We start from the raw sequence: 23533 nt of genomic DNA, 5'->3' as shown, positions 1-23533 counted from the left end.
ATGCCATGTCTTAATTCTTAGAACTTGGGAAATCTTCGTTTTGGTTTCGTATCTCCTATCCTATCATTCATCGAAAATTCTTGTCATAAATCTTTCTTAGAAACAATGATATCGGAAATCAATGGTCTCAAGGAAGTAGGCATAATCCACTTAATACTCTAATAGGTCAAATAATCGAGGGATGAGACTCAAATTAAGAAAAGGAAAAATGATACAGAAAGTTAGAACTAAGTTCATGAAGCTCAATTGAAAGTGTCAACTGTCACTAACTTTTATCTATCTCATGCGTGCATATTAGTTTAGTGTCTCGAAATTAGTTAATACATATAATGAGTTTAGTGTCAACTTTGAATCTTCATCATGGTACACGTGTGATAGACACCTATAATGACCAAGCAAGCTCAAAAGTATGATGGAAGGAACTAATTCAATATTGATGGAAGTTGAGAAGTCATGCACAATCGCACAAAGCGTGCAATAAAAGGCCTTGGATGAGCTTCAAAGTTTTTGAAGTTCAAGTAATAGAACATCATTCAGGAGTGGATGTTGCACGTTTGAAACTCCCTTTGATGTCAAGAAATAAAACTATAATGGTTTTAAAGATGTAAATTTGAAGGTATCTTCATATTTCAGTAAATGAGAAACACCAGTATGAGACAGCATTAGCTATTGTAATTATTCCTTGTTTTGTTAAAGCAAAGAACATAGTGTTTAACCACTTAAACTAAGGGGTGTGTTTGTTATGATGGAAACACTATGGAAAGGAAAGGAAAAGGAAAATAAGAGTAGTCTACCTTTTCCATAGTTTTTAAGCTTTTTGTTTATCTATGGAAGGAAATGGATTTTTCCATACTAAACAAATGGAAAAAGGTTTTGGCCCTTAAATAATCCCCTCGAAAATTTTGTGGAAAGGAAAGGAAATAGATAGATAGGAATTTACTACTAATACACCCATAACCCAACAATACAATTATTCCTTTCCATAGCTTTGCAAACAAACACGATTATCCCAAATTACTTTCCTTTCCCCAGGTTTTACCAAACACATACCATTTAAAATTATTTCCTTTCCATTCCATTCCATAAATTTGACCACCCATTTTATTTCCTTTCCTTTCCATGAGTTAAAATTTAACAAACACACCCTAACTTTTAGGAGAGAAAAGATAATAAAGGTGGAAATGGGTGGGAATCAGGATTCATTCACCAACCAGAAATACTGGATTAGTCCAATTCAGAAAGCCATATAGCACAAGTAAATTAGGCCCATCAAATGGCCCTATTACACCACTAGGCATCCCAAAATTTACACAGTTGAGATTTGAGAGCAGTTCAAGGCATTTGCCAAGACAAAAGAATGCGTTCATTGAAAGATTTCTTACTACCTCGCTGACCTTCATGGTCAGTCATTAAACCGCTGATGATGGAATGGAAGGGATGAGATCCAAGGAATGGAAGGGGAGCTTATTCTTCTCCCCCTCCACCAGTCTCCAGTGGCAGGAGAATATTGAATATTTTCTACACTCAAGTCTCAAGCTAAGAGATGAACCCTATCAAGTTCTACAGAGGAAGTCTAGTCAGAATCTGCACAAAGCACCCCAAAGCCCAAAATCAACTCTTGAAATAGACTCCACCTGCACCAACCACTTCTCCAACTTTGATATCTGGTTTGTTTAGCCCTAATATCATCTAGTGCGAGTGCCTCCTCAAAGCTGAACCAACCTTTGTGTGCCATCCCCATTTCTCTACAGAGAAGTTACACATGCTGGCAATGTTTCAGACTGTAAAGGTGATGAGTTAGAAACAATCACCTCCAGTAAAGTTTCCTGTGTTGCCAGCATGGCATTAGTAGCCCCTTCATGCTTATTTTTCTGCACCCATGTGCTGATCTCCACCTCAAGTGGTACGTTCTCATACATTAGAGCTTTCTGAACTCCCCAGGCAGTGTGCTCTTGTTTTTCAGGACATTGAGTTGGGGTTAGCAATAGTAGCACTAACATCCTTCGCTATGCAGAGGCAGCAATTATTTCTTGCCCAACATCAACCCTCACTTCTCACAATCAACTCATCAAAGAAACACTTTCGATCAACCAATTTGACCTAGCGATTCTTAAAGCCTTGATATCCTCATAAGAGAGTGCCTTCTCGCTCCTTGCTGTTGAAGCTTTCATGGTCACCTTCTCAAAACCTGACTATTGCAATGCCTGAAAGTGACTAAAGCTAGCAGCCATTGTACATTTTCTCCTGACAAGTGAAGTAACACAATGGGCAAAATCTCCTCCAGCTCCATCTTTCGATTTAAAACCTTTTGGTTCTTCTGTATGGGTTTCTTTGCTCACAACTCATTCAAGGAATCATCCCAGGCAGTTGTGCTTTGACAAAAGCATATGGCACTACTGTAAAACACTCAAAAATCACATAATATGCATGACTCAAAATGATCATCCCCAAAAATGCACGTATGAAACACCTCACTACATAGAATCCAATCCAGATAATCACGGGTCCTTTTCAAAGAAGAAGCCAATAATCAACACATGCAAGCCAGACTATGGAGATGTGTAACAAAGTAATGCCCCTCAAGTACTTCTAACAAGTTAGAAAGAATGAGAAGATCAATCGAATAAATGACACGGAATAGAAAGAAAAAAAAAACACCCAGCTATATAACATGATACAAAACAACTACTAGAACGTATACAAGAAGTTACATCCTAATCCATTTGCAAGGAGTTACTTTCATGTATTTCTCATACAAAGTTTACTTATTGATTGAACAATTTAGCAATGTTTCTGCTGTGTTCTAGTAACTAATAGCATTGTCAAGTAATCAGGAAACATGTAACTGTTCCTTTGCATTGTCATACTCTACTGCAATCTGTATAGTACTTTACGGTTGTAATTATCTTGTCACCTTGATGTAAGATTTTTCACAACTATGGAGATGATAACAGCAGAGTGGTGTACAGAGGAGCATAGTTTCATGATCTAGTATGATAAAAGCGCCTCGCAAACACTAACTTATTTTGAATGTAAAACTTAACATCAAGCATGTATTTATTTTCCAATTAATATCAGAGAGTCAAACAATGAAACGGAGATGTAGCTAGGTTCTTTAATCATTAAACATTAAAAGGATCTCAACGATATTCCAAAACAAATACTCACCATTTGCTTGGAACAGATCAAAATATTTCCCAGAGGAAAAAAAACCCTAACACATTAATCTCGTAATTTCTAAACCATGATATCAAAGCAAAAACAGAAATGTGTGCAGACTAAGCCTATATTCATGCAGCACCGTAACATCCAAAGAATTAAGCTCAGACTACGCCTCTAAGAGTAATACATAAATTAAGGAGGCCCTATATTCCCGGAATTACATTTGATGTGACTTTGAATATATCTGAGTATCAAGAGCTCCAAGACGTGATGAAACAATCAAATCAGCCAACAATGCCAGTATTTTGGTGCTGGATTCACACAAAAAGGAGTAGAATGACAGCAACAGACATTGTATCAAATCAAATATCTCCCACTACCATAAATTCCTCAATTAACCAGGAAGACCAATTTGTAATCAAATAATACTTCCTAAAATCTCCTTTCTTGTAGTTGTTGTGAAGATAGAAATCAAATGAGTTCTGAATATAAGCTCATTTCATTATGGTGCTACTAAACATCTTTGAAGGAAGAAGTGTGTTTATCACACTATCAACAGTAATCTCCAGCAAAACACAAATAAAGCATTGTCTATCAACTTTGGTTTTCATGAAACAGGAATTATACTATTTCTTCATTACATTTAAGTACGCTGGTACTTTTACAATATTATATTGTCTAAATCAAAAGAAAATAGAAATTTAGCAAGTAAAACTCACACTGAAGATATTTTGCCTAAACTTTCATCTTTGCACCGCCTCTGATCAACAACCATGGACTCAAACACTTCCAAGAGATTCTCCAACTCCTGGCAATCATTCCCAAGTGCTTTCATGGCACACACAATACTCTCAATGGTGGATAAACATCCAATCTTAGGTTGCTGTCTCACTTCACTATACAAGCTGGCCTTGTTTTACATCTAGTTTTAAGTGTGGTAACAACTTCAACCATGGATTCTCATGGTACATTCTTTTGCCTTCGACCAAGTACCATCCAAAACAATCAAATTCTTCACTTCAAAATCAACGCCCTCTAATTTAATTGATTTATTTGTCGGAAAGTAGAGCAGTTCGGGAGAGAACTACAATTTTGTACTCTTCATTCTCTTCATATTCACCATCCAACTGATTTTTCAGAAATCTTTTCACAACAAACCCATTAGATATGACATCTTGTGCAATTTGGGAAGCTAACAGCTGATCAAAGTTGGGTTTCTCAGAACTCTTTCCAAGAGTACGTGATACTCATAAGGAACAGGTGAAACCACATTTTGTAATGGTGGCAGAGATGTCATATTGTTCTTCACCTATTGGTTTCATTACAATAGCTTCTTTGGTATCCGATATTGTCTGCATTGTAGTTAAAGCAGAACCCAAATCAGCAAAACCACTCTCACCTCTTCTTTCTTTATCTACAACTGGGTCAATTCGCCACCAAATGAGACTGGAATCCGCGACACAGTTTTTCCCATTCTTTTCATCAACAACATCATTCACAAAACTGTCCGTAGTATTGACACCAGCTTTCTTCTTTTCTCCAAATCCTTGACTAGGCTCAAAATCCAATATTTTCTCATTGTTTCTAGAAATGTCAACATGGGTAACGATTTTGTCACACGATTTCCAGCATCGGACTCAAAAAATTGGTTCTTGGGGTACTCCATTACAACCAATATCTACCAACTCATTCTTGTCATTAGTCCTCTCTCGACCCAACCCAATGTGAGCAACTTAATAAGAAACTTAGCTTCAAAATGAACATCAGAACAAGTAGCTATATTAACATTCTTCAACCCTAACCTAACAATTCTAGTTGAATTAAGAGGGTGGTTCTTCTCATGATCATGTTGAAGAACCGTAACGGCAATATGATTATCGTATACTGGAGATTTAAATCGAGAACAAAGACAAACACGAATCGGTTTGGCACAACTAGGACAAATTGGTCTCTTTTTGTTAAAGGAGTTTCCACAGTTCCCATTTCTAAGCCAAAATTTCCACAACAAAGATTGAATCTTTTTCGTTGTGTAAAACTTAGGGTGTGAATGAATTGAGCTCCTGCATGAAAAAAATTAATGGCATTTGATGAATTTGTCAGTTAATTAAACCCTAATTTTAGAACGGTTAAATTGAAAAGGACTTACCTTAACCTTTTCGTAGAAACTCCAACAACAAAAACAGAGGCAGGAAATATATAAATGAAACCCTAGTTTTTATGATGCTTTATATCTTATGGCGGGAAAAGTCACGTGATCTGTATGTTGTGGAATTTCAACAGTTCATGTTTGGCATTTTTCGAAATTTTGTCGACAAGTTTGTGAATATGTGACCAACTTTGTAATTCTATTTCCATAAGTTCGTGGTATTGACCAAGGACCAAAATATCGCCGATATATATTGATATTTTGGTACACTGATATCGATATTTTCGATATATATATCTACTGAATATAGAACTCTTTTTTTCCCGATATATATTGGAATTTTCGATATAACGATATATATCGACCGATATATCCAATATAAATTGTTGACTTTGACAAAATATTCTTGACTTTGACCGATATATTATCGATATTTCTGATATAATAGACGATATTTCCAATATAATCGACGATATTTCTTATATATCGACATACAAAACAAAATTTTGACTAGTCACAAAAAAAATTGATATATCCGATATTTTCAATATATCCAATATATATCGGTTTTTGGATACACCGATATATTCATCGATATCGATATTTTGGGCCTTGGTATTAACACACTACTTTATGGGATTGCCACCCTTTTGACTAATTCCAAAATATTCGCATCCCTCTATTAATCACATAAAACCACCCATGATAAGAAGTTGCCGCGAGATCCCATATTCCACGGAAAGTTGTTGCTGTGGGTCTTTTTTTGTTTTAATTTTTTTTTAATAACCACCGTAAAAAAAAGTTAGTTGCCGCGATATGATTGTATTCACTAAAATAGATTATTTGTTTGTGTTAATTATCAAAACTCTTCTTCATTAATTTGATCACAAATTTTTCTTATAAAGATATGAAAAATATTTGCCGCAAAATAGCAAAATTATGTCTCGATTATTTTTTTCCTCCTATAGTTTTGGTGTTATTCATAGAGTGTATAAATAAACTTTAAAGAATAAAATGAGATATCCATATGTCGTGTATTTAATACGCAAATTTTGAAGTGGGAAAAAAAAAAAAAAAAATCCTCTCTCAAGTCCTCGCTAGGGGAATCGGTCGGGGTTTGACCCGAATCCGACCCGACCCAAACCCAAATAGTTTGGGTTCGGGTTGATTTTTATATCCGTTTACTTATTCGGGTTCGAGTCTGTCGGATTCGGATTCAGGTTCAGATATATTTTTTGGGTTTTTTTTTAATTTTTAGTGTTATCCGATCGGGTTACCGGATATAATCGGTTCGGATATTAAATTTCGGATATAATTGGGTTGGATTCGATATAGCCATATCCGACTTGATCCCCGCCCTATTCCCTCTTGTAGGATATATGGAATCTCGCAACTATACACCGTGAGATATGAGATCGCTAGAACAACCCGATGCCGAGAACTATCGAAATGTGGGTATAAAAGATATATAAAGAAATAACCATTATTGTTATACTTTTTAGCAAAGAGTGCCCAATCCCATAAAATAGGGTGTGTCAATACGGCACCCCTTTCCATATAGTATTTGAAGTGTGAACCATGACACATGAAAATGAAAATGTGTTTCTTTTCTTGAAACATGAAACGTGAATCGTAATCTGGTTTTATGACTAAAAGTGATCAAAGTATTTGCAAATTTGTTTTCTTGCTAGTAAGCCTGAAACATCCTCTAGCGTGTAAATAACTAACAACAACAACAAGAAGTCATCTGCCGTTTATTTATCCGATTATTTTGGAGGATATCCCATTTTGATGAAATAAGGGCTACCCTGCCACGGATGCTTGTAAACTAAATCTTGGGCCAACAAGCAGGATAGCCAGAACGAAACTTTATTTTTTTCCCAAATTTGTATACCTGTTCTACAATGATTTGTTATTGATTAACTTATGTTATACCAGTCTGCATGTAATCCTACTGATTTTTTAATTGGTTGTGACTTGGTTGAATGGTGAGTCTGCGGCTTTTAATCCAAAAAAAACTTTAGCTGACTCCCGAAAGGGATATTCCGATTTTGTTTCAACGTTAAAGACAAAATTTGGAACATAGTTATACCAGCCATGCTTTCCCGCGAGACGTCAAAATGGTAATTATGATTAAAACCATGTCTAGTCTCGAAACCATCTACCCCTTCATTTCAACTTTGAATTGCCCGTTAAGTTCACCTTCCATACTCTGTCTCATTCTCAACTCTCTCTCTCTCTCTCTTTCTTCTAATAAGCTTTAAAAACATTAAGCCAAAAACTCTTCTAGCTAGTTCTTTCTTCTTCAATGGAACTTATATCACCAAGTATATGTTTAAGGAGTACATCACCTCGTTTTTCGACTCTTTCTGGTTTGGTTTTTCCAAGTTATTGGAAACGTGTTCAGAAAGTTATATGTTCTGAGAAGAAGACTGTGGAAGAAGATTTTGATAGGAGATTCTGCATTCCTCATATTACTGATGTCTTTGCTCATGATGCTCCAATGCCATCTACTTTCTGTCTTAAAAGCAGGTTGGTAATCTCTATCATCACAAACAGTTTTCTTTTTATTTTTTTTAATTTTGCTTGTATATATATGGGTGTGATTCACATGATATTATTGGTTGAATGACTATATAATAAGAAATAATTAAAATGATCAAGTGTGAGAGATTAGATGAGAGGATGCATGAGAAGTTGACTTTTTTCATTCTTTTTAAAGTTTCATTCAAGGAACTCACGTTTTGAATTAGGTGAGTGATGTTTAATTTGATGCAATCATGCAACTATATGTTTGAGTTATTTTTTGTTTTGGTTTTACAGACGTCCAGTAACAGATGGTTTTGTGGATGGATATCCATCAGACGAAAAATGGAATGGATATGTACACAATGATGACAAAGTTTTACTTAAGGTATTCTTTCACTAACCACTACAACATACATCTATATATGCACTTTCTTATATAAATTTATCAACCTATTTAAGATTATTTAAAGATTTTAGCTAGGTTACCCACTCGCCCTTGGTGTTAGGCAACTTAAAAAAACAAAATAGGTGTTTCCATGTGTTTGAGATTGTTATTAGGACTTAGGATTATGCAAACAACAAAGTAATAGATAGGATTAATCCATGGGCTGACGCAGAGGCCCAGGCCCGTGCAGTGAGATTATTTAGTTGAAAATATATATCCTGTCAGGAATGAGGATTTTAAGAAACTGTCAGTGAGATTCTTATTAGAAGCAGGTTAATACTTCTCCTTAAACTCCTTAGAAGGTTTGCATGATTAAATCGGATTCTGTTAGCTAATATTCTGAGGCTTTTATTTTATTGAATTTTTTTATGTTCTTTTTTTGTGTCAACCTGTCAGGTCATACGTTTTGCCTCACCTGACTCTGCTGGTGCCGAGTGTGTTGATGATGATTGTACTTGGTTAGAGCAATGGTACATATATCAACTTTTTCTTTAAATGTTTTATTATTGAGATAAATGAACTCTAGTGGGTTACTTATATGGATTTTTTTTTTTCAATATTGAAATTTATCGAATTGTTTTGCCGCAACAAGGAAATGTTATAGACCTTTCCTCTGTTTCAATGAGTTTAATTATATAGGATTTTTAGTATTGTGAAAATGATGATAACATCAATCCCTTAAGTGGATTTATAAAGATATATAGTCCAATAAACCTAGTAAGGAAACTAAAATAACAAGATCAATCAAAGCATAATCAAATCAAGAAATGATTGGGATTAGGATCTCCAATATTCTAGAATGTCCTAATCTAGAGTTCTAGACCATTATTCTAGAATATTATCGATATATCCCCAGCCATTTCATCCATTTCTTCAATAAGTTTCTGCAAGTAGTGTTGTAGGTTACAGATGTTTCATCTAAGAACATGTCTCATAGAGACAGAGGCACATGTCTGTAGGGATTGTCATTTGTTGGGATACTTGTTCAATGAAAATATGTGTGTGCCTCCTGAGTCCCGAGTACCAGTTCCCTACATACTTCAGTTTAGTACTTTCTAGGTGCCACATTGCCAGCTGTTCCCAAAAGGAATCGCATGGTCATGTGGTTCTCATGCGATGTTCCATACAAACTGCAAAAATAGCTCATCAGGACCTCATTCTCCCCAGAAGAGTCAGAGTTCCAATCCTAGAATTCCTGTCCACGCATTGGGCTTTTCACCTTCCTAAGCCTGTGTAATATTCTTGGTCATATCTTATTTTGTCCAAAGTCTTTATCCACCCCTTAAACTGGCTGTTACCAGGGCAGCACACCTGCTTCTGATATTTGAGTTCCTCTTTGAATGCATTGTGCCGCCCGCTCATCTTCTTATTATGATTCTTCCCCCTGTGATCAGGAAATGTCAGGAACACTAAAGTTACTCTTATTTTGTTATCTAGCACTTTTTAGTTCAACAATGTCATGCTATGAATTTCGTAATTGAAGTCAAGATTAAATTGTGATTTCGATACTTACACATATCCATGGCGGGTTTTATAGTTGTTTGCATTTTCTAATAAATATTCATCTGAACTCATAGGATTCATCGTGGCTGGACCGAGGGAGAAAATATACTTTAAAACCAGAGGAAGTGAATGCTGCGATTTTGACTTGGCGGAGGCCTCTGTCCCGTCTAAATGATGTTATTAGACAGGTTATAACAACATTGGCATAATCTTAGACATGAATGATTTTCATATTGTGTGATGAAGTCTGTATCTCTTTGTATCTAATGTTGGTCAGAGTAGACTGGTAGTTTTATTAACTGAGCACATTTTTTTTTGTACCTGCATGATGACACTTATTGGAAAAGTCCTTCCATCATGAGATACTTAGATGTACTTCCCCATTCTCAAAACTTCATTTGATTGACCTTTATTGCTGCAAGATATTCAGAAAATAAAAGGACTAGCTTCCTTTTCCTTTCTTTTCATTTTTTATTCTTGACGATGAAACTTGAGTTGGAGCCACTTAAGCATATGCACTTCTTAACTTTTTATTTTTCGAGTTTGGCAAGTCTGTAAAAGTTCGAGCACAATGTACTTCTGTGCTTTGGTTCAAAAGTCAGTTGAACCTTATAAGGAAGGGATTACTTCTGGTGAAGAAGATTGAGTGATTAGTGATCCTCTTGGGTTGTATTTAATTAGAATACTGGAATAACTGAAGGTCAACCTGGAAATTTTGTTTGAAATAAATTAAATGAAATCATTTTAACCTACTCAGTCTAACTGTTGAATTGTTTCCCGTTTAAGGTTTGGTAAACGCTTTCTAAGACCAAGGAAAGCACTGGTACAGAATGATTTTCACATACGTACTTATGCTGCAGATAGTAATTACACTTGAAATATATGGAGTTAAAAAGATTGTGGGGATCCCTTTGGTTTTCGAGGATTTTTTTCGATGACGCAATTCGAAATAACGGTACATACTTTAATTTCAGAGCTTATTAGTTGTGTATGCTCTCCAGATTTCATGAATTTATTCCAAGAGTATTTTATCAAATTGTATTTTATCTTTCGTTGATTTTAGCTCTCCCGGAATGTAGTTGAAAATGTTCATCTTTCTGGTGGAAGCATATTAGGAGTTTCACGTGGAGGTCCAAGTGTTAGTGACATTGTAGACAGCTTGCAGGTATGCTGTTGAACTTTTCCATTATGGCGCCTTCTATTTAAAAATTCCAGAAAATTGCTAATTTATAACTTCACTCCTGATTGGAGGTATAAGATGTTCTGACAGATGTAATTGCAAATGATATCAGAAAAGAGGAATCAACATGCTCTTTGTCTTGGGAGGAAATGGCACTCATGCCGGTGCTAATGAAATACACAATGAGGTAGTTGAATCTCCTGATCACTCCATAGTTGCAGTAGATGAACATTAAAAAGTAATGCCAACATGAATGTATTAAAGTTTTTTTTTATGGTAGATGTATTTAAAGTTTAAACCAAGAACTACTTGAACTTGAGAAAAAGTTTTACTTTCTTTATTCAATCTATTATCAGGACTCAGCAAAGGTCCTGTTAAAAAAGATTTTCTATACTGGAGGTTTCATTATATTCTGAATAGTCAATAATAACTGTTTCATAAAACCATCTCTCTTCTGCTAGTTTTACATACTATCATGTGATTCTATTTATCTGCAATCTGCATGGCCTTTTTCTTCTATGTTCTTTTCCCTTTTTCTTAATTGTTGATGTTTTTCAAATGTATATTTTGTTGATATGACATGAAATTACACAAGTATTTTGGAAGTCACCACTTTTGATTGTTATTATCTCCTTTAGTTCTTGTTTGCACACACACACATATTTTGCTATAAACAGAAGAAATATTGGTAAACGTGAATAAGTTAATGCTAGAATTTGAACAGTTAAATACTTGATTAGTTCTTCACAGAGATGTCCCTGTAAACTCTTAGTGAAGACTTATTTGATATTGTCTTAACTTGTTAGTGTCGCATTTACGAGGAAGATAAGAGTCGCTGTTGTTGGCGTGCCAAAACTATTGACAACGACATTCTACTGATGGATAAGACTTTTGGTTTTGACACTGCTGTAGAGGAAGCACAAAGAGCAATAAATTCTGCTTACATTGAGGTACAACATTGTACGGCTTTATCGATTATTGCATATCACCTGTTTTGAGTTGCCTTCTTCGTTCCTGAACATAGTGCCTTCTTTTGAGGGGTACACAACCAATTGAGCTAGAAGCTCTTGTGTATGTTTATGTTATACCGATTCCTGTCTTCGTTCTTGTTTATGTTTAATCCCTATTATTCTTTTTCCTTCTGAATTATAACAGGCACATAGTGCTTATCATGGTATTGGCGTTGTAAAACTGATGGGCCGAGATAGTGGATTTATAGCTATGCACGCCTCACTAGCTAGTGGACAAGTTGATATTTGTTTGATCCCTGAGGTGCATTAACAATATATTTGTAGATCACTGATTTACTCACACTTGTCTCAAATATTCAATCTTGTTGATGAAAGATTATTTATATTTCCATCTTGTTTTAAGGTACCTTTTCATTTACATGGTCCTCATGGTGTGTTGAAGCATCTAGAGTATCTTATTGAGAAAAAGGGGTTGGCTGTAGTATGTGTAGCTGAGGGAGCTGGCCAAGTAAGCAGTGTTTATCCATTTACGTCTTAGTACATCAAGAATATGTATCATTTATAATTAGTTGTTTGCAATTGAATATTTGTTACATTTTCCCTTATTCCATGATTGCAGCGTTATATCTACAACAAGAGTACGTCATTCATTTTGCATATGAAAGATGGTTTTTGCATTCTGTATGTCGTGTAGTAAGGACAGTACTTTGTTCGAGTGCTTCTTCTTGTGACAATATTTTCTATATATCCTTTTGTGCTTCTAGGTTTAGCCCATAGGGTGAACCAGTTGAATTTTGTATCTCATTGTGGCATGTGATTGTTTACATGTTGTGGTATGATTGTTAGGAAATTTAAAAAGAATGAAGAAATAGTTAAGGAATAATTGAAAAGTCTGGATGTGACTGAAACGTAGAAAGGAAAGAGACCGATGTTGCTTGCATGATGTGGACGTCTTTAGCTCGCATGTGTCGTGTATGTGAACCATGCATGCTAATTAGTATAACTAATATCTTTCAAATTTTATTCAGTTGTCCATTAAGTTATCTAGTTTTAGTAGGTTTATAATTCCTAGTTGGATTGATTTCTTCATATAGGATTTGGCCATAAACACTTTACCTTTATGTTAATTTTGAAAACTTCGGACTAAAATTATACAAAATTATTCATGAGAGATTGTACAAAATTATAGGGCAAGGACGCTCCGCAAGTTCTTTTTGAAGAGCAAACTTGAACCTTTTAGACATATTCGTTAGAACCAGCAATCATTGCGTAGCTATCTAGTAGTCTCTAGAAGAGTTGTACAGACTCCGATAGTAAAAGCCAAAGGCGTCAAAGGAAAATGGGATAAAACCGTGTTGGTTGGCCAGACATGCTCATTCATGTTTCTCCAACCCGATGGTGTTGTGCTACACATGCTTACCACCCACCGACCAATTGTAAATCCAGACATCCACAGATTGAAGTGACGATCTGCATGAAACTATGTGATGCATAATTTTATGTACGTGATTGTAACAATATTTGAAGCATGGGTAATATCCGCATTGGTCCACCCTTAAATCTTCTCAGAAAATGTCCCTTAGAACTCAAATTTATTCCAAAGAGCTTTGGGGGAAATAACACTTCTAAGATATAGGTTATGATTTGATGTTTGTTGTAATCTAGTCTTGCTTGGTGCTGCAGAATCTCATTGAGAGGACTAACGCTAGAAACGCATCTGGAAATATTATACTCGGAGATATTGGAGTTCATATTCAACAGGAGGTTTGTGTCTGCATTTTTTGTGCCATGCTTCTAGAATTACTTGTACTATTTTATCTAAGCAAATGGTTTTCTGCATTATGACATAACGTCTGTTGAGTGCCCACATAATTTCTTGATGAACACAGCTTGCGCATAATGTTAAGTTTCTAACAGATGGAAATATTATTGATAACTTGGATAGATGTTTAACGTCCTTTATATAGCATACAACTAATAAAGTTAATATACAAGAAGACAAAGTGTTAAAGAAGTCATAAAGTCATGAGCATAAAGTCTTGTGTAGGTTCTTCAATTGTCTTCTTTAGTGGGCTGCAGATACAGCAGTAGGGTGGCTTGGTGGTTGTAGGCACATTGCCATTTTCTAGTCTCAATACTCTCCCTCAATCTCATGGTGATTGAAGATTAGCATGAGATTGAAGCATAAATTGTTGTGTATTAGTTCTTTGTTGGACATCCATCTTGAGAATGCTGAAAAACCATTGATGCCTTTCTTGGTGAAAGAAGTGTTGTTGAAAACGCCATGTGTGGATTAGATGTCAACTCATGAGATATTAACTTCATTAAGTACCCAAATGAAAGTGAGGGAGCAACATGCTCAACCTAATAATTAGAAGTAGCCAGAGGCTCAACTTCCACGACGCCCTCAACAAAAAAATGTTGTGCCACTTGGGCTTCAGCAAGATGTTAACTCATCACATTGAATAATTGAAATGTAATGAAACAAATGATTGGAAGATCAGATACTTGGGACGGCTTTGACTTAACCGTAACATGTCGGACATGAATCCAAAAGAAAGATTTGATTGTAGAGGCTTAATGGTTTTGACTAAACCGTAACATGCCGGAAATTAATCTGAAAGAAAGATTTGATTGTAAGGCCTCCGAAGGCTTAGACTATACTTGACTCAATGCTAAGCCAGCCACTATGGACTTATTCATTGGTCATGGAAAACAAGAATAATTATTCTTTTGAGAAGAAAATTGGACTTGGGATTTGGGTATGCATTGGAATAGGCATTAAAGCAAATCACTAAGATAGGGTATCACTAGCAAGATATTGCTATCTTGGACAAAGGGTGAGCAAAGTGGTGATGGGATAGTTTCCACTTGCTAAAGGATTTACCCATTTTGAATGAATTACAGCAGCAAAGAGATTAACAAAAACTGGAAAAGTCGTTGATGAACATGGTGCAAGAGAAGCACGTTCATATGACAAAATGAAACCACATATGGATGACTGAAGATATAGACAACAAGATGGAAATTGATAAAATATTATGAAGGATGGCTAAAGATGCAGCAACACCAGATGCATCCTATAATGAGATCATGTAGAAGGAAAGGTGGTTCCGACAACAAAGATCATGTAGAAGCAAGCAAGTAGATTACGTGTTCAAGACAGATTAGACAAGAATCGCAGATGCGGAAAGAGAACGGATCTCACAATAATGAACCGAGAAATAAAAAAATAGCATGTACAAGAAGGGTGGACTAAGAGTGCCCGTCGCCGGTGAAAGAAGGCCACCAAAAAAGTGCTCTCAAAAGAGCACTCGCTCTGATTCCATGTTAAATTGCAAATTTCTCCATAAGCTCGAACTTATGTGAAGGGTAAACTCTATTATTATATACTAGAGGCTCATATAATGTCAACACTCTCCCTCAACGGGACACGCTAGAAATACATAAGTAGAAGGACTGGACATCTTCACCTGGTAAGAGTTGAACCCGAGACCTCTTAGAAACCAGTGGCTCTGATACCATGTTAAGTTTCTAATAAATGGAAATTCTGATAAGAGTTGAACCTGAGACCTCTTAGAAACCAGTGGCTCTGATACCATGTTAAGTTTCTAATAAATGGAAATATTATTGATAACTTGGATAGATGTTTACATATGGGTAACGTCCTTTATATAGCATACAACTAATGAAGTTAATATACAAGAAAACAAAGTGTTAAAGAAGTCATAAAGTCATGAGCATAAAGTCTTGTGTAGATTCTTCAATTGTCTTCTTTAGTGGGTTGTAGTAGGGTGGCTTGGTGGCTATAAGCACATTGCCATTTTCTAGTCTCAATACATAACACAAAATGAAGATCAATAAACTTGCATGAGGCTTATATTTTATTGCAATACTGAATGAGGAATGTGCTGAATTATGCATGGGTTCCTCATGTTGAATTATGATTGGTGTTTTGCCTATGAGATCTGTTTCTCATGCTTCATGAAAGATGGAAACTTTGAATTATATTGTTTCTGGAATGTTGACAAGTTGCATTCCTTTGGAAACATTGGGAAATTTGAGGAAAAAGAAAAATTCAATAGACGTTTGCAAATTAATGAGACTCAAAATTATACATTTAAAAAATTAAAAGCATCATACGTTATTCTATACTGTCTTCATTTGAAGAAAGTCGGAGCATCTCCATAGATATTTGATAAAATTACAGCCATGGGGAGACTTCTTCTAGTGCCATGAAGAAATACTTCATTTCCTAGAAATATCTAGTTTCTTAGAGCATCTTTAGGAGAGCAACAAAAAACACCAAAATTTTGAACAAAAAAAACACCAAACCAAAAAAACACCAAGCAACTTTAGGAGCAACATAAAAAAAACACCAAGCAACTACGCGGTTTTGTCAAAACCGCGCCATATAGCCCACGCGGTTTCGCCAAAACCGCTCCATAAAAGCCCATCTTACAAGTCCAAGCCCACGCGGTTTTGCCAAAACCGCGCGGTTTTCCAGAAACCGCGTGCTATAACCATTTAACTTTCTTGGTTTTGCGATGTTCTCTTCATTTTTCATGTTCCCTCTCATCTAAACTCATCTCCTTGAGCCAAAAAAAAAAAAAAACACTACCAAAACTCTTGAAGATTTTTTCAATGGATCATTCATCTTCTTCTGATTCATCTTTTTCTGATTCTTCATCAAGCTCGAGCTCTTCAAATGATAACACTGCAGTTAAAACTCGTAAATTAGTGGCTATTGCTCTACCTTTGGTTCGACATCGTCTGATTTTATTGTGTCGGCAAGAAGCGGAGTCTTCTTATAGACCACATGGTGGTTCGAAGAAAGGAAGAAAATATAAGCCTCGTCGATCTGCGAGGCAACACCGCTCGTGTAAATGCTAACTTCTTCGGGCGAAATCCTATATTTAAGTGACCACGACTTTCGGCGCTAATTTAGGTATGGGTCAGTCATTATTTACTCGTATTTTCAATCATCTTAATCATAATGTACCATATTTTCAACAAAAAGTTAATTGTCGCGGGTAAGTTTGGGATTAACCCAAAAATAAAAGTAATTCTTTGCTATACTGAATGCTTGCTTATGGGATTGCCGATCTAGTAGATGATATGTTACATGTTCTTTGAGCCAACTGCTCATGAATGCATGTGCTATTTCTGTGATGGAATTATTAGAATTTTGGAGGTGAATACTTGCATGAAACCAAATGCTTTGCAAATATTCAACGTTTGCTTAAAGAGTCCGTCGAGAACGCGGATGGCCTCGAAATGTTAGGAAGCATTGATTGCATGCACCGGCAATGGAAGAATTGCCCATCCGGCGTGCAAAGGGTCTCACACCGGCCATAAGCATAAACCAACAGATGATTTTGGAGGCGGTTAATGCGATCGTGGATGCATGGATTTGGCATGCTTTTTTGGAATGGCGGGTTCTCACAATGATCTTAATGTGCTTGACCGCTCACCAATATTTGATGATATAGTCAATGATGAAGCTATTCCTTGTAACTACACCGGAATGACCATCATTATGATATGGGTTATTACTTGGCTGGACGGTATTTATCCTAATTATGCCACATTGATTCAAACGATTGCTAAACCGACTATTGCACAAGACAAACATTTTGCAAAGAAGCAAGAAGCCGCTAGAAAAGACATAGAGCGGGTGTTTGGTATATTACAGTCGCGTTGGGCTATTTTAGCGAATTCGTGCAGGTTATGGTATTTGGAGAATATGGCTACTGTTATGAGGGCTTGCATTATTTTACACAATATGATTGTGGAAGATGACGCTAAACGGATATCCCCGCGATATTCCCCGATTTGGAAATACCAAGTAGAGAAGGTGCTCCTGAAGATCAACGCCACTTTGTTCTCTCTCGTTGGGCATCTGGCGTCGAGAGGGTTCATTCAAAAGTTGTTCATGATAGATTGAAGAATGACTTGGTAGAGTATTTGTGGAGTAGGCGTGGGCGGACTTGATTTCTATTTTTATTTGCACTTCATTTAGACTTTGTGTTTATTTATCGTTTCAATTTCTATGTATTTGTGGTTTTATGAAAGGATTTTTGTATATGAGAATTTTGAAAATACAAATTTTTTTTAGAATGATAAAATGTATCAACTTTAAATTAAAAGAAAATATTCAATTAAAGTACATTCTAATTAAAATTAAAATACAAACTTAAATTAAAGTACGTCATTAATTAAAAGACATAAATTAAAAGACAAATTAAAATACTCAAATTAAAAAACATACAAACTCAAATTAAAAGACATATAAACTCAAATTTAGACAATGCACTACTTTGACTACTACCGATTGATATTGCCAAGTCGATTCTTCATTTTTGTAAAATTTCGCCCTTTTTTGAGTTGCCAAATTTATTTCGTCTTTGGGTAATCCTTCTAATTTCATTCCTAATATTTTCGCATCATTTTCTTCTTCTCGAACTTCGGAGCATCTTTCTTCAATTGAAGTTTTTCTTTTGGTTTGAAGCTTCCAATCCATCGAACTTTTCTTCAATTGAAGTTTTTCAATTCCATCTCATCTTTCTTCAACTGTCTTTGAGCTTCCAATTCATAGCATTTTTGGTGGTTTTAGAAAGTTCCATCAGAGAAGCATCAAGTTTCTTAGCGGATTCCTCCACTTTAGAATCACCTTCTTCTTTATCTTTTTGCCTTCTGTTTTTTGTCTTCTTTCTTTCCAAGAGGTCTATCTTCAAGCCCATGAACTTGGTGTGGATCATAATCCATTGATTGAGTTGTCGCAGTTGATATTGGAATTGATGAACCTCCTTCCCCACTGTTTGACTTCGACTTTTTGGTGGGATGCAAATTATTTCTCAACTGTAGTCTCTTCCATTTGGGTGAGTCTTTCACCATATTATAGCATTGCATCCACTTCCAAACCTCATTATGCATCGCATATGCACTTATTGCTTCCTCAACCTACCAATTAAGCAAAAATTAAATTAGAATTGAAAAATGTATTTGTTAATCAAAATAACAAATAAAAAGTAAATACTTACCATCATATTGTCATTATAGCCACTTGGAGGAGATGCTTGAATTTTAGAAAGAATAGCATGAAACTTGTTGATATTAGCTTGAATAATAGACCAACGGTGTTTCATACCCGTCAAGTTGCGTTCGGTCATTCTTCCTAAATTTGCATGAAATGCATTTAGAATTCTAGCCCAAAAATCGTTCGACTTTTGCTCATTTCCTACTACACCATCTTGACTAACTTGTAGCCAACTATTGGTGAGAGCAATATCTTCTTCTTGTATCCATGAAGCCCCTCTTGATTTTGATTTTGGTTCTTGACTCATTGTTGTTTTAAGAATAGAGAGTAAAGAGTAGAGAGTAGAGAAAAGAAGTGAGTGTAAAAATATGGGGTGAGTGTTTCAATTTATAGGGTTAGAAAGATATAGCCGTTTTTTGGCCGTTGTTTTTTGGCCGTTGTTGTAATTGAGAGAACGCGGTTTTAGGAAAACCGCGCGGTTTTGGCAAAACCGTGTCATAGAAGCTCATTTAGCAGCCCAAGCCCACGCGGTTTTGGCAAAACCGCGCGGTGTTCCTACAACCACGTAAGTGATTTGATACAGCATCAAACCTGGAACCAAATATTGGTCGATTTGGTGTTTGGTTTGGTGTTTTTTTGGTGTTTTCATCAACATGTAGTTCTCCTGAAGTTGAAAAAACACCAAATTCTTAAGAATTTGGTGTTTTGATGCTAGGTTGATATCACTGCTAAAGATGCTCTTAGCTTGTTATTTTAGTATTTTTTCGAGCTTTTATTGGAGTTCTGCTCAACTTATCTTTGTCTTGTACTGTTTATTAACTAAAGCCCCTCCCATATAAACATCCTAGATGTATCTTGCAACATAAATTTTGTACTATACAACACAGTGTAAACAAAAAAAACCTCTTTAGTCAAGCACCATCATAGGCCTTAACTAGAGTGGACACTGTTTTAAGTCTCTAGTCCAGAATTAACATGAAGGAACATGTCCGAAAGATATATCCGATCTGAGGTCTGCATGTGCTTGTCCATCTTAGATCCGCTGCCCCTTGAATATACCTTGTTGTATCTGTATTCAACAGTATTAATCCTGCGAGTGTTATTAGCTTTGAATGTCATACATGGGCATTGTTGATTCTCTTTAATGTGTTCCACCTTACATTATTGATAAGTTTTGTATTTGTTTGTCACAGATAAAGAAGCACTTTAAAGAGATTAATGTCCCTGGTGACGTGAAATACATTGATCCCACTTACATGATTCGTGCATGTCGTGCAAATGCGTCTGATGGCATCTTGTGCACTGTTCTAGGACAAAATGCTGTAAGTCTCACTTTTGTAATGATCTTAGAGTAAAAGTTGGTTTAGGATTGGAGGAGGCCCCTGGCACGAGTGCCACATAAAATGTTACAAGCATGGTTCTCAAGACATCTCTTGGTTATGCCTGCACCTCTCCTGTACCAAAACTCAATCGGTTGAGTGATTTTAACCCTCTGGAACCCTCTGCCAGATTAAATATGCCCATCGTTAATTTTTCCAGACCATATGATACAGGTTGAGTGGTTGACATTACTAGACACAGTATTAATTGTTCTGTTGCATCTTATGTGGCCATATCAAGCTCACAGTGTTTAAAAGAATGCATCTAAGCCTCAAGGCGCTGTGTGAGGTCTGAGGCTAGCCTCAAAGGCCCTTGAGGCTTAAGCCATCCCCAATTAAAAAGGAAAAGGAAAAGGAGAATGATGAAAATTGGGGTTTGATGATGCAAGTTTGTGATTTCTAATAGAATGAGGTGTTTTGATGTGCACAAACATAACCTAATAGTGAATTTTTAATCTTTAAAGAAGAATGAGGGTTAAGTCATCAAAGAAATGGAAAAAGAAAAATATAAAAACATGCAAGGCTTAAGCTTGAAGGCACTATCCCATAAAAGGCTTAAGGCACTCCTTTTTTTTGTAAGGCTGGCTTAGGGGATGAAAAAAACCCTACCATTTTATTACTTGAAGGAAAATGAACTTACAAGATAGGAAAAGAAAAACAAAAATAAAAACAAAAACAAAAACAAAATGTAAAAAATGCAGATACGGCTGCAATAATCTAAAGCATAAAAGCTAAATATCCAGATGATCGGGAGGACAGTTTCTTTGAGATTGCCTCTTGGCCATCTTAGCATCATATTGAGCCTTCTTTGAGGGGTAAACCTCAATGCGTTTTTTTAAACCCTGAGAACGTGTAAGGAAAGCAAAACTAAAACTGAAGCATTATATTAACCTATCAAACAGTTCACTTGCATCTGTATTTGATATCCATGTGCTGGGATTTAGGAAATTAATCGGAAACTTAGGGTAGGATCATTCTAGACAGTATTGCTATAGAATTTTGTGAGGACTGCTCTAGGAGTACCAAGGAAGCAGTAACATGAAAACCAGGAGCGTAGCTTGCATTATTTGTGTAGCACTAGTTATTAATCCATCCCGGCCTTCTTACTTTTGTGTTTTCTATTTATTGTTCAACTTGAATTAGCGTCTAAATGTGTTTGTCATTGATCATAAAAACTGGTATCATGATTTGAGCAGGTTCATGGAGCATTTGCCGGATATAGTGGCATTACAATTGGCATATGTAATACGCACTATGTTTACCTTCCCATTCCCGAAGTCATATCTCAACCCAGGCATGTGGACCCGAATAGTCGAATGTGGCATCGTTGTTTGACATCAACAGGCCAGCCTGACTTTGTCTGATCGTCCATTTTGTGTTACCTATTTAGTGGAAGCTTTGGGATTGTATACAAGAGAAGGTATATGATATGGCACATATTTTCAGAGGTATATAAACAAGTCTGTTAGTAGTAATTAGAGGTAACACAGCACAAAGGAGGGCTTGCCTGCCCTCCACAGTTCATGTGTCTAAATGTAGAGCAGTTGAAGCTTAAGGTTCAAGAGGGTCATTCAATCATCTGGGAATAAGGTGATGTTGCTGTTGTTGTACACTGTATCTAGAAAATTGTAACAGTTTCAAGAATGTTGATCCAATTTTACTGTGGCGTTGACACAAATACATGCTCAGAGGTCCTACTTTACCAATGAGATAATTCTGTATATGGCACTGTATTAGAAGAAAAATGAAGCGGTTATCCTGATTACCCCAACTTAAATGTTTGAGAATTTGACTACAAACAGTAGCATGTTACTCCGCAATGACAAAGTTTTCTACGTGGAGATCGCCGATCCTGTTAAGGTCTACAGTTCCAATTGGTATGTGAAAAAGCCTTGCAGCACAAGCTCATTGCCAATCTGTTTTGAGTTGGATGCTCCAAAATTTATTATATCCTACCAAACTGAGTCTATCAGTTTCAGCTAATTTGGCAGGGAGAAACAGATACAAATACAATCCAACAGAATCAACTCTATGTTGGCACAAGTGATTAGCATAATGTGTTCATTTTTTCCAACCAGCAATTTCGAAACAAAAACAAATGAAATGTGCATACAATTATACAAACGTATGCATACTTACTTAGTAATATACTGAGTGAAAAGGCAGACTTGCATATTCCCATATATATTATTCTGTTGCAGATATACCTAAGTACACCGTTAATTAGTTGCATTTTCAATTAGCAGGCTGAGAAGTTATTGGCTCTGTTCTACAATCCATGAAGAAACGAACATAGCAAAATACCAAAACGAGCATGTAGCTTTCTATGTTAGTGGGTGTTTGGTTCTCATTTTTTCAAAAAAGTATTTTTTCTTAAAAAACACTTTTATGAAAAAGTATTTATTCTAAAAACAGTTTTTCAATAAACATGTTTGGTTGTGACTTTTCTTAAAAGCTATTTTATCAAATCAGATTTCACACTATATTTCCGATATATTTTGGCAATCGATGGCATAAATCACTAAAGTCTAAAACATCCTAGAGTTCATTTGCCTTTAGCTCCAAAAGTGTTTCCTTGAAAAATAGTTTTTAACTTAAAAAAACAAGTTTTACCTAATTATCATAAAACAAGTTTTGGGACCAAAAATATTTTTTGGATGAAAAACTATTTTTTTTAAAATAGAAACCAAACACATTTATTTTTTCAAAAAATGTTTTTTCACTAATAAACACTTTTTAGCAATAAATAAAGAGTCCTGGATCTTCTCCACTCAACGTTTACACATTACAAGATTTGCTTTACACATGTCCCATCATTTAACCCCAAAATTAATGCAGTAACGGAGTTAAGATTAAAAAAAAAAATTAGAAAAAAATTGCTACAAGTACTCAGACACAAAACTAATAATATGCCTCGAGATAGAACTATAATTGTAGCTAATCTATTACCCATTAGAGCTAGTCGCCAAAGCTGATAACAAAGGTTGGACTTTTACTTCAACTTAAAGATGGTTTGTTATCTTCATCATCTTCAAATAGTTGTGATGACGACGAACAACCATGATCATGATGAAGTTGAAGTTATATATGTTGGTTGTTTAAGAGAAGAGACACACCCAAGTGAATAAGACGAAGTGTCTCAAATCCTGCTTGACTCATTGTGCCCATGCCACTTTTTT

The 23533-nt window shown here is 35.8% G+C and overlaps 1 protein-coding gene and 1 pseudogene across 1 annotated transcript; one reads left to right on the top strand and one right to left on the bottom strand.

Annotated features, from left to right (window-relative positions):
- Positions 1-3830: 3830 nt before the first annotated feature.
- LOC147492486 (uncharacterized) lies at positions 3831-4828 on the bottom strand (annotated as a pseudogene).
- A 2680-nt stretch (positions 4829-7508) lies between these two features.
- On the top strand, positions 7509-22125 carry LOC147492485 (ATP-dependent 6-phosphofructokinase 5, chloroplastic-like). Its single transcript, XM_086566606.1, is given in 16 exon segments — positions 7509-7840; positions 8132-8222; positions 8679-8752; positions 9860-9869; positions 9871-9897; positions 9899-9973; positions 10646-10694; positions 10697-10740; positions 10849-10950; positions 11078-11152; positions 11772-11915; positions 12121-12237; positions 12340-12444; positions 13620-13700; positions 20169-20297; positions 21551-22125. Coding segments are annotated over 16 exon segments (1515 nt in total). The 5' UTR covers positions 7509-7616; the 3' UTR covers positions 21719-22125.
- Positions 22126-23533: the final 1408 nt, after the last annotated feature.

The sequence above is a fragment of the Coptis chinensis genome, chromosome 6 (assembly GCF_015680905.1).
Source record: "Coptis chinensis isolate HL-2020 chromosome 6, ASM1568090v1, whole genome shotgun sequence".
NCBI classification, from domain to species: Eukaryota; Viridiplantae; Streptophyta; class Magnoliopsida; order Ranunculales; family Ranunculaceae; genus Coptis; species Coptis chinensis.
The sequence above is the reverse complement of the archived record's forward strand: the minus strand, read 5'-3'. Positions and strand labels throughout refer to the sequence as shown.